The sequence below is a fragment of the Globicephala melas genome, chromosome 11 (assembly GCF_963455315.2).
Source record: "Globicephala melas chromosome 11, mGloMel1.2, whole genome shotgun sequence".
Classification (NCBI taxonomy): domain Eukaryota; kingdom Metazoa; phylum Chordata; class Mammalia; order Artiodactyla; family Delphinidae; genus Globicephala; species Globicephala melas.
The window spans coordinates 56194-72832 of NC_083324.2; the positions used below are offsets into that span (position 1 = coordinate 56194).

A 16639-nucleotide genomic window follows, 5' to 3' on the forward strand; every position below is an offset into this window, starting at 1 on the left:
ACAGGCTCAACAGTTGTGGCACACAGGCTCAGTTGCTCTGCGGCATGTGGGATCTTCCCAGACCAGGGCTCAAACCTGTGTCCCCTGCACCGGCAGGCAGACTCTCAAACCCTGCGCCACCAGGGAAGCCCATGGAAGGTTATTAATTATTAATACAATTTCCTTAAAAGACAGGCCTACTCAGATTGTTTATTTGTTGTATTTTTAAAGTTTTTTTTTAAAGATTTTTTTGATGTGGGCCATTTTTAAAGTCTTTACTGAATTTGTTACAATATTGCTTCTGCTTTAAGTTTCTGGTTTTTTGGCTGTGAGGCATGTGGGATCTCAGCTCCCTGACCAGGGATCGAAGCCACACTCCCTGCATTGGAAGGCGAGGTCTTAACCACTGGACCGCCAAGGAAGTCCCGAAGTTTTCTTTTTCTTTTTTCTTTCTTCCTTATTTTATTTTAGAAACGATGGTTGAGTTCATGTAAGTTAAATGCATATGGGCTGTGACTCCTCTGGAAATAAACTGTTGGTGATCTTGGGGGTGGCTCAGCTGGCTGAAGACCAGCTACCAGACAGCCCCTCCAGGATTCTGCCGTGAGGCCTATGGGTGCATGTGTATGTCCTCTAGCAGGTTCTTGGAGTCTGGGAGGCCACCTGCCTCTCCCCAGCTCATCTCGCTTTGTATCTCTGCCACTTCCCAGGTTCCAGGAAACAGTCCTTCCTGAGAGCCTACGTTTCTGTATGATTCTGGAGCCCCTCAGGAGGAAATTCTCCAGGGTAGATGCAGCCCAGCAAGACTGAGCCCTGAAGAACATGGTTCCCCCGGGACTTCACAGCCTCAGGCCGGCTCCCGCCTCAGGGCTTTTACACGTGCCTTCCCCTGGCGTGCAGCCCTCTTCCTCCGAGATCCCCACGTGGCTTCCCGCTGCTCAGGAAGTGCCTGGCTTAAAGGACGCCTTCCCCTGGAAGCCTCCCCTCCCCTCTCCCATCTGCTGCGACCCTCCACTTCGGCCTCCTGCTTACGTCACTCTTTCTTTTCCTCCTAGCATGTGTTACTACCTACAAGTCAAATCTGCGAGCCTCTAAGTCTGCTCCCACGGGCTGTCAGCTCACGAGGCAGGGCCTTACCTTATCCCTGGAGAGCCTAGACCCCAGCCTGACCCAGAACAGGCGCTCAGCCACTGTCTGGGAATAAACGGATGATTCCTGGCTCCCAGCAGGCCTCACGTGGTGCCCCGGCCTGACCCTGCCCAGACCAGCTCTGGGGGGCCTAGTGTCAGCAATAAGGCCCTGCGCGAGAGGGCCTTGGAGATCTCCCCCTCTGCGTACAGGCTGCTCCAGGGTGGGGAGGGGCCTGACCCGCTCCCAACCCCAGCCCCCCACCCAAGAAGACACACCCTCTTCCCAGAGCCAGGCCTTAAGTCTGCAAATGGAGCTTTCCAGAAAACTGAAGCCATGCACAGGGCGGGGAGTGCACAGCCCAGCTCCCAGTTGCTGTGGGAGGTCCCAGGAGGAAAGCCAGTGACAGAGCCCCCTCGCTGCCCGGGCGCCCGGCGGCGTGAGACCTACATGCGGATCTGGGTGTTTTTCAGGGTGAAGCTCAGCTCTTCCAAGGCCTCCTCCATCTCCTGGGTGTTCTGGACCAGTAAGAGGTTCTGCTCTTCCAGGTTCACGAAGACATCCAGGAGCTGCTGGGGCTCCGTGAAGTACAGCTGCAGCTCCTGCAACCAGAGCCACGTGGAGCTGCTGGACGGCGCGGGCCCGGCTCCTGCGGCCCCCGCCCAGAGCGGGCACTGACCTCCCCGTCGCTGTCTGGGTCCTCCTGCACGGGGAGGGTGGAACAGGCCCTGCGGAGACACGGGGTCGGGGAGGCCTGAGGGCGTGACGCCCGCCCCTCGCCCCCTCCTCTGTCCCTCAAGTTGCCGAGAAGGTGGCGCCGGGCTCCTCTCGGCCCCCAGCTGTCACACGGCAGCCAGGGGGAGAGGGTCAGCACCCAACTAGCTCCTCTCATTCCGGCCAGACTACAGCTCGTGCCCTCGGGGCCTGTGAGCCCCCATCCCGAGGCGGCTCTGTCCCTCCCCACCGGCTCCTTCCCGTACTCCGGGTGCTCAGCAGCTGTGCACCTGCGGCTCCCCATTCACCGTGCGCCTTTTCTGCCCACCTCCTCTGTCAGATTCGGCCGTGCCACGTGTCCTTGCTGGTCCCACGCACAGCTGTTGTGACACGCATGCCACGGGGCAGGGGCCATGCTGGGCGGGCCCAGAGGCCACAGGAAAGGCTGCTTGGGCCGCAACACTGCAGGGGGCCCTGGACTGACCTCAAACCCGCTTTCGTCACCCCTCCTGGCCTGCTCCAGCCTGCACCCTATGCAGACACGCAGGTTCTGCTGGCCCCGGAGCTGGCGAGGGGGGCTTGCAGCCGGGGAGAGCTGGGCCGAGGCCTGAGAGACTCCAGGCCCCGACCATCGTGAAGTACGGAGATGACAGCGCAGGGCCCACGCCGACAGCTCACACACTCCCAGGCCTGCGCCCCACCCCGTCTGCACACTGTTGCCCATTCGGCAAATGAGAAACACGCTCCTCAGAGAGCCAGTCACCTGCCGAGGTCACCGCTAGGACACTCTTGGCCCAGAAGGTGCCGTTCTAAGAATCCTCCTTCCAGGAGGACAGAGCCTGGGGCTGGGCTGGACTTTAGCCCCCACTTGCCCTCTCGGCCGAGTGCCTCGTGCAGCCCGCAACCTGCCCACACGTGCTCAGTGGCCCTGGTCACATGGCTAGTAGAGGGCGGGGCCCAGACCTCTGTTCTCAGGGTCTGTCCCGACAGAAGCCTGCTGCTGGGAGCTCCAGGGCTGAGGGCAACGTAGGGCGAGGAAGCACACACACGTAACCTCTTCAGCTGGAAACAGCACCCCCGACAGGGGTTCCTGGGACCAGAGTCAACCTGCTGCGTGGCTTGTGCAGTTGGTGATATGTCCACAACACTACAGTATCAGCGAAGGAAGTAGCAGGAGACCCAAGTGCAATCATGGCCGTGCTTTGCTGAAACTTCCTGGACTCTGCAGCCCTGGCCCCGAGGGCAGGTGCTGGAAGCGGAGCCAGGGCTCCAGCTTCGCCTGGCTGCTCAAGGCCCCAGTCTCCTCTCCGCTGCGTGGGCAGCACTGCAGGAGGGGCTGGGGTTTGGGGTGGCTGGGCTGGAGGAGCGAGGGGACACGGAGGAGGGAGTGGGGCAGGAGGTCTGTCCCATTGTCACCTGTCACAGCTGGAGAACAGCGGGCATGGAGGGGGGGTGGAGAGGCACTGCAGGAAGGGACCCAGGAGAGCCCGGGGGGCTTGGGGGTCCTAGAGGTGGGTGTCGGAGGGACCACGGGGCAAGTCACCGGGTCTGGATCTGTTTGATTTGCTTGTCCCTTACCATGTTTTTTTAAAGACTTAAAAGTAACTGTCACAGTTAAAATTTGGGACTTCCATATGAAAATCCAGACTTCCTGATTCTCTTGAAAGGCTCGGAGGCTCTGCCAGCCGCCAGCCGGCACTCCTGCCACAGAGGGCGTGGGCAGGTGCGTCCTGTCCCAGGCGGCCACCTAGCTGCTTCATCTGTGTACCTTTGACTGTCCCACCAGCGCCCAACTGGGCCACCCCAACTCAAGTTCACCAAATCAGACAAAAAGAAAGCTTTGCTTGGGAAACATCTCGCTTTTCAGGCTTAAGTCTGACTCCAGACCGTCCAGGCTAGAAACAGCCCCTCCTGACCCTCTCACCCCGGCTGGGGTGCCTCTGGCCGGAGCCACTGGGGGCCGCTCCGCAGCAGGCCAGTCACCTCCATCACCCGCCCCCCACCAAGCCCACTCACCTGGGGCCCAGCCTGCCAGGCCCACTGGGCCGGGGGCCCCCCTGGTGGCTGACAGTGCTGGGCCGGTCCTGCCTCAGCTGCGGCACCTGCAGGAGCTTGGTGGCCTTCTCTGGGCCCTGCTCCTCTGGAGGAAGCAGAGGAGGGCTGTCCATCTGCCCCAGCCCGGAGCAGGGCCCCTCCAACCTGGGGCAGCCACATACCTCTGAGATCTGTCTGGCCCTTGATCTCTGGTCCTACAGGAAGCACAGGAGGATTCTCAGATGGCTCAGGGGCACAGAGTTCCCCAGGACCCTCCCCGAGGTCCCCCTCAGCGGCAGGAGGAAGGTTTGCTTTGACAGTCGGCGATTCTCCCAGGAGTGTGTGGGCTGAGCCCGGGGGGGGGGGGCGGGGAGGGCTCTGCGAGCAGGGGAAGGGGCCTGGAGCCAGCTGGACACAGGCTCTAGGAGCACCCGGCACGCCCTCTCTCTCCTGCTACCTTTGTCCCCGAGTGTAGAGAACAGCACGTTCTCCTCGGAGGCCTCGACCGCCTCCCTGGTGCTTGTGAGAGATGAGCGCTTTCTCTCCTGTCCCTCCAGCCACTCCTTGGGCGACAGCTTGTACAGGAAATCCTTGTAGATCTTGTAACGCTGCAGAGTGTCTTCAAATTTGGAGATTTCACTAGACCCGGGAGGGGACGGGCAAAGTCAGGCTCCGTCCCTGGGCCCCTAGGAGGGGAGGCCGGGCCCAGAGCTCCCAGGCCTCCCGAAGGACAGGCGCCGGAACTCCGTGTGCGGGGAAGGAGGCCGCCCTGCCGGGACCAGCGCGGCTCACACCCCGAGTTGCAGCCGCTCTCAGGGTGGAGCGAGCCCTGCCCGGTGGTGTGGCCTCAGGAAGGCCCCCGACTCTCTCCTGGCCTCGGTCACCTCATCTGAAAAGCCCCACAGGGCTTGGGGTCCCTAGAGAGCCGAGGCTCAGAGGTGTGTGTTGTGTGGGGCTCCTCCGGCTCCCGGAGGTGTGCTGGCCCGGAGGGCGCAGGGCCAGCTTGGCGCCTGACCTCACCTCTTGACGATCGTGATCTGGTTGGTCAGATCGCGGATCTCCAGGATCGTCTCCATCTTCGCTCTGGTCTCCTTCTCAGCCCTGGGGGTGGGGCGGGGAGGGAGCCAATCACAGGGTGTGCAGGAGGGGCGTGCACTCTGCCTTCAGTTAAGGCGGGAGGCGGGGGAGCTGCCAAGGAGGGGCCTGGCTGGCTGGGTGGTGGGTGTGCCAGGCTGGGGTCGGGCTGGGTGGGCGGTGGGTGTGCACAGGCTGGGGTCCGGGCAGCTCACGCTCTCAGGGCCTGCAGGGAGCTGCGGTCGTTTTCCCTGAGGAACTCTTCAAATCGAGCAGCGTCCTTCTCCAGAAACTTCTCCGCCCGCTCCAGCTTGGCCTCCTCCTTGGCCGCCAGCCTCTCCAGCCGCTGGATCTCGTTCCGCTTCATATCCAGGGCGTACTGAGGGCACCGAAGCGGGAGTCACGCTCCGCACAGGGACAGCCCGCTGGGCCCGCGGGGCAGCCAGCCTACCTGGAGGAGGAATGTTTGCCGCTTCTGGGTGATGTAGCTGTGTATGTCATCAGGTTCCATCTTCCTTTCTGCAACAAGAGGCACGAGGCATCTGGGGCGGGCAGGAAGTGGGAGAGAGACCCAAGCCTGCAGCCTTGGGTGGGCACAGCCAGGCAGTGCGGAGCCGGCCTGCCGGCCTGGTGCTACACCTGGCTGTGAGGCCCAGATTACTACAGGGTTTGCGAGAGAGCCAGCTCTGGCTCCAGCAAACGGAAAGCAGGCTCTGCTGACATAGTACAGCCTCCATGGCTAGAGACTGGCCAGGTGGGAAGTCCTTCCGTATGTCTGACTCGAGTCTCTCTTGCTGTAGCACCCTTCTCACCTGGAATGAAGCTCTGGACACGCCCACCCTGGAAGTTTTACCGGGCTGGACTTAATAATAAAAGGTCTATGGGCCAGGACAGCGAGAGAATGGGGGCGGTGAGAGAAAGGTGGGGCAGCGTGATCTCTCCTTGGGGTTCCCTAAGCACACAATGTGGGCAGCAGCTAAGTCTACCCTGGCAGGGTTTCAGCCAGGCGGAAGTTACGTGTACCTTCCGGAGTACAAGTAGGGAGGCATCGCAGCTGGGCTCAAGGCCCATGCGGGCCTCCTTCCCTGCCTTTCTGGAGAGGAAGGCCTCCAGCTGTGGATGGAACCGCGGGGCTCTCGGCCTTTTCCCTCAACTCCTCTCCTTTCCCGGAGAAGCCGGTGTGTACACAAGTTCCGTTTTCAGTCTTGAGGTCTGGCCTGGCCTCCCCGGGCTCCTCACGGGAGGTCAGACCTGCTGGGTCCAGCTTTCCCCACCCAGGTGCCACTTGCCGCTCCCACGCCTCAGAAACGGACAGTGAGGCAGAGACAAAACACACGCAGCGCTGCTTCCCTGGTGCAGAGCTCCACACACAGAACGTCCAAGCAAGCTCAGGGCCTCCTACCCAGAACAACAAGCCTCGGGCGTCAGGGGTAGAGGCTGGCGGTCTCTCCACGCTCAAATTCCCATTCAGGGCCCCTGTAGCCCATGGGGTCCAGGGCTCTCTGATCTCAATTGCTTCTTTCTAGTTTACTGGTTTATATTTCACTGGCAGAGTATTAGTGCATTTTTAGTACTTCAGATTTCCTACAGGGTCATAAAAATAATAACAGGTCACACACACACATAGCTTCCTCTCACTACCTGCAGTGTCTGAAGACGTTGAACCCGACCACCCATGAGTCTGGTGCTGTTACCAGCCAGGAGCGGAAGCTGCGGTACAAAGCCGACTTGTCCGGGACAGAGAAGCCATTCAATGCTGAAGCTCAGATGCTCGCCGCCAGGGGAAGCGCCTACGTTTTATACATTGTCCCGCCTGCGTTCACTGCAGGTCAGCATTCAGAGTGCGTGCAATGCTGGGATTCAAAGGCTTTTAGAGCAGCAATCCATGTGGAATTCATCCTTGTACCCCGGGAGGCAGAGGTCAGGCACAGAAAAGACCCCGGCCACACACGCACACTGCACCACAGCCCCGCATCTCCCGAGCCCTTTAAACGCACTGCTCAGACCGCAAGGGCGAAGACGGGATTCTGGGGCGTCAGGGCTGCGGGCGGGGGGAGGGGCACACCTCGGGTCATGGAGAGCTTCCAGGCCGTTTGCTCGTGGAAGATGCGTAGCTGCTCTGCACGCGCCCCCTGCTCCGCCACCTCGTCCTCCAGCTGCAGCTCGCGCCGCAGGCTGGCGTGCTTGGCCGCCACGTTGGACGAGTAGGTCATCTTCTCGTGCACCCGCTGCTTCTTCTTCTGCTCCCGATCCTGGGGTGGGCCGTGTAGGGCAACGGGGTCGGGCGGGGCCGGGCGGGGCCAGCCACCCACCCCTCTCCCGCCCACCAGTCCTCTCCTCGGCTCCCCGTCCGGGGCAGCGGGGGCGGCGGGGGCTTCGGAAGCGCGCACGGCGCGGAGGCGCGCACTTGGCCGGTGTGGCGGCGCGCACGTGCGGAGTGACTTGCGGAGAAGACCCTGGGGCTGTGAGCCTGCGGGAACTTCTCTGGGTACCTGAGCACAGCTACCCAGCGGTTGACAGGGAGGCGGGGCGCCAGATGAACCACAGGATGCCAGCTCAGATACGCATTCCAGATCAGTGGTGCAGGGACACACTCACTAGACATGATCCTCGTTTGTCTGAAGTTCACACTTAAACTGAGTGTCTTGTACTGTGATTTGCTAAATCTTGACAAACCGACGTTGAGGGAAACCAGATCCTCGGAGTTTCCAAAAGAAACTGGGAATCCCAAGTTTGATCTGCAAGCTCCCTACTCACTGTGGGCAGCCCGTGGTCACACGCGGGGCTCTGCACCGCCCTACCTATTCTCCACCCTGCCTGGCCTCTGGCCAGCCACCCCCAGGACTGCACCCGGCCCCAGCCCTTCACGGGGAGGCTCTCGGGATAGGGCGGGGCGAGGGGCTCTTCTTCTGAGGCCTCGTGCCCAGCCCTCCTGCTGTCCAAGTCCTGGGTATCTTGCTACCCGATCAGATAAGCCCTCACGTGGGTCTCCATTTGGCTTCCTGCTGGCCCTGCCGCGTGCAACACCTATTCCACCGCTAGTCTGTGGCGGGACCCTACTTTGCACGTCCGTGTACAATGAAGGTGGGAAAATGTCACGCGCTAGAATTCCAGTGGCAGAAGGTCTGCAATTTAAAGGCACGGGGCAGCTGCTTGGGGTCAGTGTGAGGAGGTCGGGGCTGTGCTGGGCGGAGGAGTGTGAGGTGGCGACAGGGGCTTTGGAAGGAAGGCAGAGGCTCCCTGAGGCTGCGTCAGGCTGGGAGAAGAACGTCCAGGCTGTGCAGGCACTGGTGGAGAAAGGGGAAGTCCTGTGTGCGCGTGTTGCCATGAGTGCCGCTCAGAGTGGCTCTGTGCCTCTGTCGCTCCGCCTTCCAGGCAGGAGGTGGGGAACACCGACGGCACCGCCTGGATCCTAGGCACAGGGGCGGGGCTGGAGGACCTGCATGTCCCTGTGTGTCCTTGGTCCTGCTCGGGGTCACAGAGGGAGCCACTGCTCTAAGGAATCTCACATGCTGAGCCCTGAGTCGGGGTGGACACAGTCAGCCCATGAGGGAGCCCGGGACGCAGGCCTTGCCTGTGCGTGTGAGAGTGTGTCCCAGAAACACGGCCTGGGGCGTGTGCGTGTGTGTGTGTGTGTGTGTCTGGCCTCCCAGAATCCCAGTGAGGGGGACTGTGCAAGGTTAGAGCATGCGGGAGGGTTCCTAGGGCCTTGAAGGTCAGGGAGAGTCTCAGGAGGGGACAGCGCCTCATGCAGGGGACAGCAGAAGTTAAGGCATGTTGGCTGAGGCTGTAGCCACAGAAACTCCCCCACCCTGACAACAGCCCAGGAACAGTGGTGATGAAGCTGGTAAGACAGTGGGACAAGAGACCTGGGGCCAGGCAGTTGCGAGTGGTTTTCATCGCAAGTGGTGAGCCATTGACTATTCCAGAGTGAGAGAGTGACCTGAGCAAAGGGCAGTGTGGCTGCTGCCGTGTGAGGGAGGAAGGAGCTGCGGGCAGGCTACTCCTCGACAGATACTCACTGATAGAGACTTATTCCGCTCCTGGTGTCTGAGCAAGAAGAAATCCAGGTCCCCAGACACATGGAAAGGATTAGCTGACTGGTCAGGAACAATCGCAGACCCTGGGGAGGGAGATGCCTCGCTGGAGAAACAAGCCAGCTCTTCCAGCCGGTGATCTGGGCCTCTGGGGTCCCGGCACCCTCCCAGCCCAGCAAGGGAGTTCCACGAAAGCACAAGCGAGCAGCGAATGTTCTCTTAGATCCAGCTGTGCCTGAAGTCCACCCCTGGACCTTCCAGCTCTGGTTTAACCTGTTTGGACTCGGGCTTCTGTCCCTGCCATCTGAAAGAGACCTTGTGAACACAGACCTTCCTGTGTCTCAGACCTGTGCTATGTTCCTGGCCCTCTGTCCTCTCTCGCTTAAAGTCTCGGGAACCCCCAGTCCATAGGGGAGAGAAGCTCCACCTGCCCTTTGTAAGTGACGGAAGCAGCTGACCCTGGAGCTGAGGCACCTGCCTGCAGGGGGCAGGGGGAGCCCTGCGCTTTGTCCTTGCAGGGGTCTCCCTGAGCCTCCCAGGGGAAGGCTGAGACTGGGAGCTGGTGAGGGCAGAGTGCCTGAAGTCTGGGAGGGCAGGGCAGGAATCTGGGACGTGAGGGCTGCCACGGATTCCAATCCTGCTGCCTCCCTCCAGTAGTAAGGGGGAGATTCCCACAGCACAGCTCACCGGGGGAGATTCCCGCAGCACAGCTCCCGGTGTCAGAGAGGTTGGGACCCGGTAGTAAGGGGGAGATTCCCGCAGCACAGCTCCCGGTGTCAGAGAAGATGGAACCCAGGGCACCAAACTAAGGGCGTAAAACTATGTTGCTTCCTCCCCCACTACCCTTGATTTAGAAGAAACAGGGTTCATTGTTAAAAAAAAGGAAACCTCGGGCTTCCCTGGTGGCGCAGTGGTTGGGAGTCCGCCTGCCGATGCAGGGGACACAGGTTCATGCCCCGGTCCGGGAAGATCCCACATGCCGTGGAGCGGCTGGGCCCGTGAGCCATGGCCACTGAGCCTGCGCGTCCGGAGCCTGTGCTCCGCCACGGGAGAGGCCACAACAGTGAGAGGCCCGCGTACCGCAAAAAAAAAAAAAAAAAATTCGAAAGTAAAAGAAAATATCATATATAAAAAAGAACTCCTCCATTTTAAACAACTGCTGATAACATTTCTGGGGGTATTTTTTTCCTAATACTTTTCAATACACATTTTTGATAATTCTATATCTTCCTTAAAAAAAAAACCGAAACACTTTAAAGTTACTAACTCTTTGTGGACAGCATAAGGAAATAATAAGGGCTACCGTAACTCACTGCTTCACGCGGCACACTCACATGGCAAATGCGGGCCCCACGGCACCGCCCTGGACATCCTGAGTCCTCCACTGCGCCATCGCTGACTGGCCCTCGGAGTGACTTTCCGAAGGGAGGCTAGAGGGCTGTGAGCAGTTTCCAGGCTTCAGAGACTTAGGTCGACCTGCCTTCCTGGAGGTCGGTCCCATTTTACGCCCTCACCCCCAGAAAGAGGATGCCGTTAAAGGGACATGAAGTTATGCCCTGAGAGTCTCCAAGCACCTCCACACAAGACGTGTGTCAGTTCCCACAGCGCAACGAGCTTGCGGTGGAGAAGCCTGGCAGCCTCCACACCAGCCCGGGTGAGAGGAGTCTGCATGCTGACCCCGGACGTACCCAGGACGTGCATCCCTCATGAGGAGGGGTCAGAGAAGCCTAAATACGGGCACGCTACAAAATGTTTTTTCAGCTTTTCTGTAAGAATTAGCTCCTATCAGAAAAGAGTTTTAAAAACTGAGTTGTGCTCAGGCTGAGAAGAATAGAGAAAACTTATCTGCTCCTGGCCCCAGCCCACGGGAGGGAGTCAGCAGGGGCTGTGTCAGTTCCACCCTGCTTTCTGGCAGCGCAGCCCGCCTCTGTGGAAGAGGTTAACTGCAGTAGTTAGCAAGGACTAATGTTCGTAACGACCCAATGAGGTGGGAAACACTGCGACCCCTGTGAGGAAACAGAGGCACCGAGAGGTTAGAAGCTCCCCAAGGCCACGCAGCCGTAAGTAGCTACTCCGAGACCAGCTTCCGAAGCAGAAACTGCAACTGCATTCGGGGAAGAGGGAACGTTTAGCACTAACGCGAAGGGAATCAATGGGTGATGTGAAGACGAGCCCCAAACCCAGAATGGTGATCATTCCAGGCAGACTGTTCCAGAAACTCAGTCGGTTTAACATTTACACATCAAGCAACGTACTACACCCCATTAACAGAATGAGGAAGAAAATTATATGATCATTTCAATAGATGGCAGGAAAAGTGTTTTTTAAGATTCAAAACTTACTTTGAATAAAAGTCTTAGCAACCTAGGAACAGAAGCAGACACCCCTGATCTGATCAAAGGAAGAATGGTGAGCTGACTCATGGTCCCCAAAGACGTCCGTGCCCTAGTCCGCAGCCTGTGACTGTGTTCCCTTATATAGAAAGGGGGTTTGCACATGTGATCACAGACCTTGAGACAGGAAGATGGTCCTGGATTATCCACATGGGCCCAATGTAATCACAAGGGGCCCTACAGGACGGAGGTCTGGAACAGCAGCAGGCAGAGTGGCAGCAGAAGCAGAGCTGGGGAGACGCCGCGGAGACGGGAAGAGGCTGCTCTCGGGGGTGGAGGAGCGCAGGCGCCTCTAGAAGCTGGAGAAGGCGGGAAACAGATTCTCCCCTGGAGCCCCAGAAGGAGCCAGCTCTGGAGGCGCCTTGATTCCAGCCCTGTAACATTCATTTTGGACTTCTGATTTCTAGAACCCTAATAAACGTGTGTGTTTTAAACCACGGAGTCTGTGGTAATTTGTTACAGCAGCAATGGGAAACCGATCCGTGTAGCCACAAGAAACCGCTAGGTAAAATACTTCCCCCCAACATTGGAAACAAGGCACGGATGCCTATCTTAGCAGTGTTGTAATGAGGGTCCTCAGGATGCCACAGGCGAGAAAACGAATAAAAGGTGTAAGGATTGGAAAGAAAGGTGATGGAGTAGGGTAGAAAATCCAAAACACCTACAAACAAAATGGACACAGTTCGATCAATTAGAGATGGTTTGCAGATCTTCTTGTGAAATGAAACAAGAATGCAGAGAAGATACAATAAACCTATGTCTTCATGACCCTGGGGGTCAGCAAAGAGTTTTAAAACAGGGCTTGAAAAGTACTAACCATAAGGAAGTGATCGGTAAATTGAACTACAAAAGTAGAAACTTTTGTTTATTAAAAGGCACCACCAAGAGAGGGAAGGCAACCCACACAGCAGGGGGAGGTATCTGCAATACTCAGAACTGGCGAATGATTTGTAATCAGAATATGTAAAGAGCTCCTAGGAATCATTAAAATAAGGAGACAGACAACCCCATAGAAAAGTGGGCCGAAACAGGAGGAACAGGTGCTTCACAGCACAGAGTCATCAATGCCCCATAAACATAAGTAATTCCCCTCGCTGGTCACAGGGAATGTGAGATACTAATGCACACCCAAAGGATCAGGTAATACAGAAAGGAAGTATGTGTGCCTGGTGTTGGAGAGGTGTGGAGCAACTGGAACCCTCACACCTGTGGGTGGGCTGTGAACTGCTACAGTCACTCTGGAAGACTGTTCAGCAGCAACTACGAAAGTTTAGCATCCAGCCAGCAATTCCACTCCTCCCTACACACCCAGGGGAAACAGCCCCAGAATGGCACACACAAGAATGTTCACAGCGGGGGGCCCTCGAGATGGCAGAGGGGTAGGACAATGTGGAGTTCACCTCTCCCCAGAAACGCATCAAGAATACATCTACGGGGCCTCCCTGGTGGCACAGTGGTTGAGAATCCACCTGCCAATGCAGGGGACACGGGTTCGAGTCCTGGTCCAGGAAGATCCCACATGCCGCGGAGCAACTAAGCCCGTGTGCCACACTACTGAGCCTGTACTCTAGAGCCCGCATGCCACAACTACTGAAGCCTGCACGCCTAGAGCCCGCGTGCCACAACTACTGAAGCCTGCACGCCTAGAGCCTGTGCTCTGCAACAAGAGAAGCCACCCCAGTGAGAAGCCCATGCACCACAACGAAGTGTAGCCCCCGCTCGCCACAACTAGAGAAAGCCCATGCCCAGCAACAAAGACCCAATGCAGCCAAAAATAAATAAATAAATAAATAATACATTTTAAAAAAAAGAAAGAAAAGAAATGAGGACAGTCTCAGAGACCTCTGGGACAACATTAAATGCACCAACATTCGAATTATAGTGGTCCCAGAAGAAGAAGAAAAGAGAAAGGGCCCGAGAAAATACTTGAAGAGATTACAGTCAAAAACTTCCCTAACATGGGAAAGGAAATAGTCACCCAAGTCCAGGAAGCATAGAGTCCCATACAGGATAAACCCAAGGAGGAACAAGCCAAGATACATATTAATCAAACTAATAAAAATTAAATACCAAGAAAAGTATTAAAAGCAACACGGGAAAAGCAACAAATAACATACAAGAGAATCCCCATAAGGTTATCAGCTGATTTTTCAGCGTAAACTCTGCAGGCCAGGAGGGAGTGGCAGGATATATTTAAAGTGATGAAAGGGAAAAAACTTACAACCAAGATTACTCTACCCAGCAAGGCGCTCATTCAGATTCAACAGAGAAATCAAAAGCTTCACAGACAAGCAAAAGCTAAGAGAATTCAGCACACCAAACCAGCTTTACAACAAATGCTAAAGGAACTTCTCTAGGCAGGAGGGGAAAAAAAAAAAAGAGGCCACAAGTAGAAACAAGAAAAGAACAAATGGGAAAGCTCACTGGTAAAGGCAAACATACAGTAAAGGCAGGAAATCATCCATACACAAGTATGATATCAAAACCAGCAACCATGAGAGAGGAGAGCACAAATGCAGGAAATGGGAATTGCATTTGAAATTAAGAGACCAGCAACTTAAAACAACCTTGTATATAATACACTGCTCATGGGAAATGCAAGCCAAAAAACTACAATAGATACACACAAAAAAAGGAAAAGCAGGGACTTCCCTGGTGGCACAGTGGTTAAGAATCCGCCTGCCAATGCAGGGAACATGGGTTTGATCCCTGGTCCAGGAAGATCACACATGCCGTGGAGCAACTAAGCCCGTGCACCACAACTACCGAGCCTGCACTCTAGAGCCTGTGTGCCACAACTACTGAGCACGTGCTGCAACTACTGAAGCCTACACGCCTAGGGTCCATGCTCCACAAGAGAAGCCACCGCAATGAGTAGCCCCTGCTCGCCGCAACTAGAGAAACCCCCACGTGCAGCAACGAAGACCCGATGCAGCCAAATATAAATAAATAAATGAATTTATTTTTTAAAAAAAGAAAGAAAAAGCAACCCAAACACAACACTAAAGATGGTCATCAAACCACAAGAGAACAAAAGAGGAAGGGAAGAAAAAAGACCTACAAAAACAAACCCAAAACAATTAAGAACATGGCAATAGGAACATACGTATCGATAATTACCTTCAATGTAAATGGATTAAATGCTCCAACCGAAAGACACAGGCTCGCTGAATGGATACAAAAACAAGACCCGTATAAATGCTGTCTACAAGAGACCCACTTCAGATCTGGAGAGACACACAGAGACTGAAAGTGAGGGGATGGAAAAAGATATTCCATGCAAATGGGAATCAAAAGAAAGCTGGAGTAGCAATAATCATATCAGATAAAATAGACTTTAAAATAAAGACTGTGATAAGAGACGAGGAAGGACACTACATAATGATCAAGGGATCAATCCAAGAAGAAGACATAAAAACTGTAAACATATATGCACCCAGCATAGGAGCACCTCAATATGTAAGGCAAATGCTAACAGCCATAAAAGGGGAAATCGACAGTAACACAATAATAGTGTGACTTTAACACCCCACTTACACCAATGGACAGATCAGCTGGACAGAAAATTAATAAGGAAACACAAGCCTTAAATGACACATTAGACCAGATACACTTAACTGATATTTCCAGGACATTCCATCCAAAAGCAGCAGATTACACTTTCTTCTCAAGTGCACACAGAACATTCTCCAGGATAGATCACATCTTGGGTCACAAATCAAACCTCGGTAAATTTAAGAAAACTGAAATCATATCAAGCCTCTTTTCTGACCACAACATTGTGAGATTAGAAATCAATTACAGAAAAAAAAATTGTAAAAAACACAAACACCTGGAGGCTAAACAATATGTTACTAAATAACCAATGGATCACTAAAGAAATCAAAGAGGAGATTTAAAAATACCTAGAGACAAATGACAAAGAAAACACAACAATCCGAAACATATGGGATGCAGCAAAAGCAGGATCTAAAGGGAAGTATTACAGCAATACAATCTTACCTTAAGAAAACAAGAAAAATCTCAAACAAACAACCTAAACTTACACCTAAAGCAACTAGAGAAAGAAGACCAAACAAAACCCAAAGTTACTAGAAGGAAAGAAATCATAAAGATCAGAACAAACATAAATGAAATAGAGACAAAGAAAACAATAGCAACAATCAATGAAACTAAAAGCTGGTTCTTTGAGAAGATTTACAAAATTGATAAAACTTTAGCCAGACTCATCAAGAAAAAAAAGGGAGAAGACTCAAATCAACGAAATTAGCAATGAAAAAGGAGACGTTACAATGGACGCCACAGAAATACAAAGGGTCATAAAAAACTACTACAAGCAACTCTATGCCAATAAAATGGACAAGCTGGAAGAAACGGACAAATTCTTAGAAAGGTACAACCTTCCAAGACTGCACGAGGAAGAAATCAAAAATATGAACAGGCCAATCACAAGTAATGAAATTGAAATTGTGATATAAAATCTTCCAAAAAACGAAGTCCAGGACCAGATGTCTTCACAGGAGAATTCTATCAAACATCTAGAGAAAAGTTAACACCTATCCTTCTGAAACGCTTTCAAAAAATTGCAGAGGAAGGAACACTCCCAAGATCATTCCACGAGGCCACCATCACCCTGATACCAAAACCAGACAAAGATATCACAAGAAAAGAAAATTACAGACGAATATCACTGATGAACATGACACAAAAATCCTCAACCAAATACTAGCAAACTGAATCCAACAACACTTTAAAAGGATCATACACCATGATCAAGTGGGATTTATCCCAGAGATGCAAGGATTTTTTCAATATATGCAAATCAATCAGTGTGATACACCATGTTAACAAATTGAAGAATAAAAATCATATGATCATCTCAATAGATGTAGAAAAAGCTTTTGACAAAATTCAACACCAATTTACGATAAAAACTCTACAGAGAGTGCAAATACAGGGAACCTACCTCAACATAATAAAGGCCATATATGACAAACCCACAGATAACATCATACTCGATGGTGAAAAACTGAAAGTACTTCCTCTAAGATCAGGAACAAGACAAGGATGTCCACTCTCGCCACTATTATTCAACATAGTTTTGGAAGGCCTAGCCATGGCAATCAGAGAAGAAAAAGAAATAAAAGGAATCCAAATTGGAAAAGAAGGAGTAAAACTGTCACTGTTTGCAGATGACATGATGGTATACATAGAAAATCCTAAAGATGCTACCAGAAAAATAGTGGAGCTCATCAATGAATTTGGTAAAGTTTCAGGATA

General features: G+C 54.0%; 1 protein-coding gene across 16 annotated transcripts in view; it reads right to left on the reverse strand.

The window, feature by feature from the left end:
• CFAP100 (cilia and flagella associated protein 100) overlaps nt 1-16639 on the reverse strand; it is a 54520-nt gene that overhangs the window by 24282 nt on the left and 13599 nt on the right. For 11 of the 16 annotated variants that reach the window (XM_060308150.1, XM_060308152.1, XM_060308151.1 and 8 more), the window contains exons 4-11: nt 8952-9052; nt 6995-7181; nt 5381-5448; nt 5145-5308; nt 4876-4956; nt 4313-4494; nt 3838-4070; nt 1558-1835 (exon numbers count right to left, since the gene is read on the reverse strand). In XM_060308150.1, the coding sequence (XP_060164133.1) occupies nt 1558-1835; nt 3838-4070; nt 4313-4494; nt 4876-4956; nt 5145-5308; nt 5381-5448; nt 6995-7181; nt 8952-9052 (1294 nt within the window). Of the gene's footprint in view, nt 1-1557; nt 1836-3837; nt 4071-4312; nt 4495-4875; nt 4957-5144; nt 5309-5380; nt 5449-6570; nt 6909-6994; nt 7182-8951; nt 9053-16639 lie in introns of those variants that run through there. The other 5 variants (XM_060308156.1, XM_060308155.1, XM_060308160.1 and 2 more) reach the window with 5 other exon arrangements.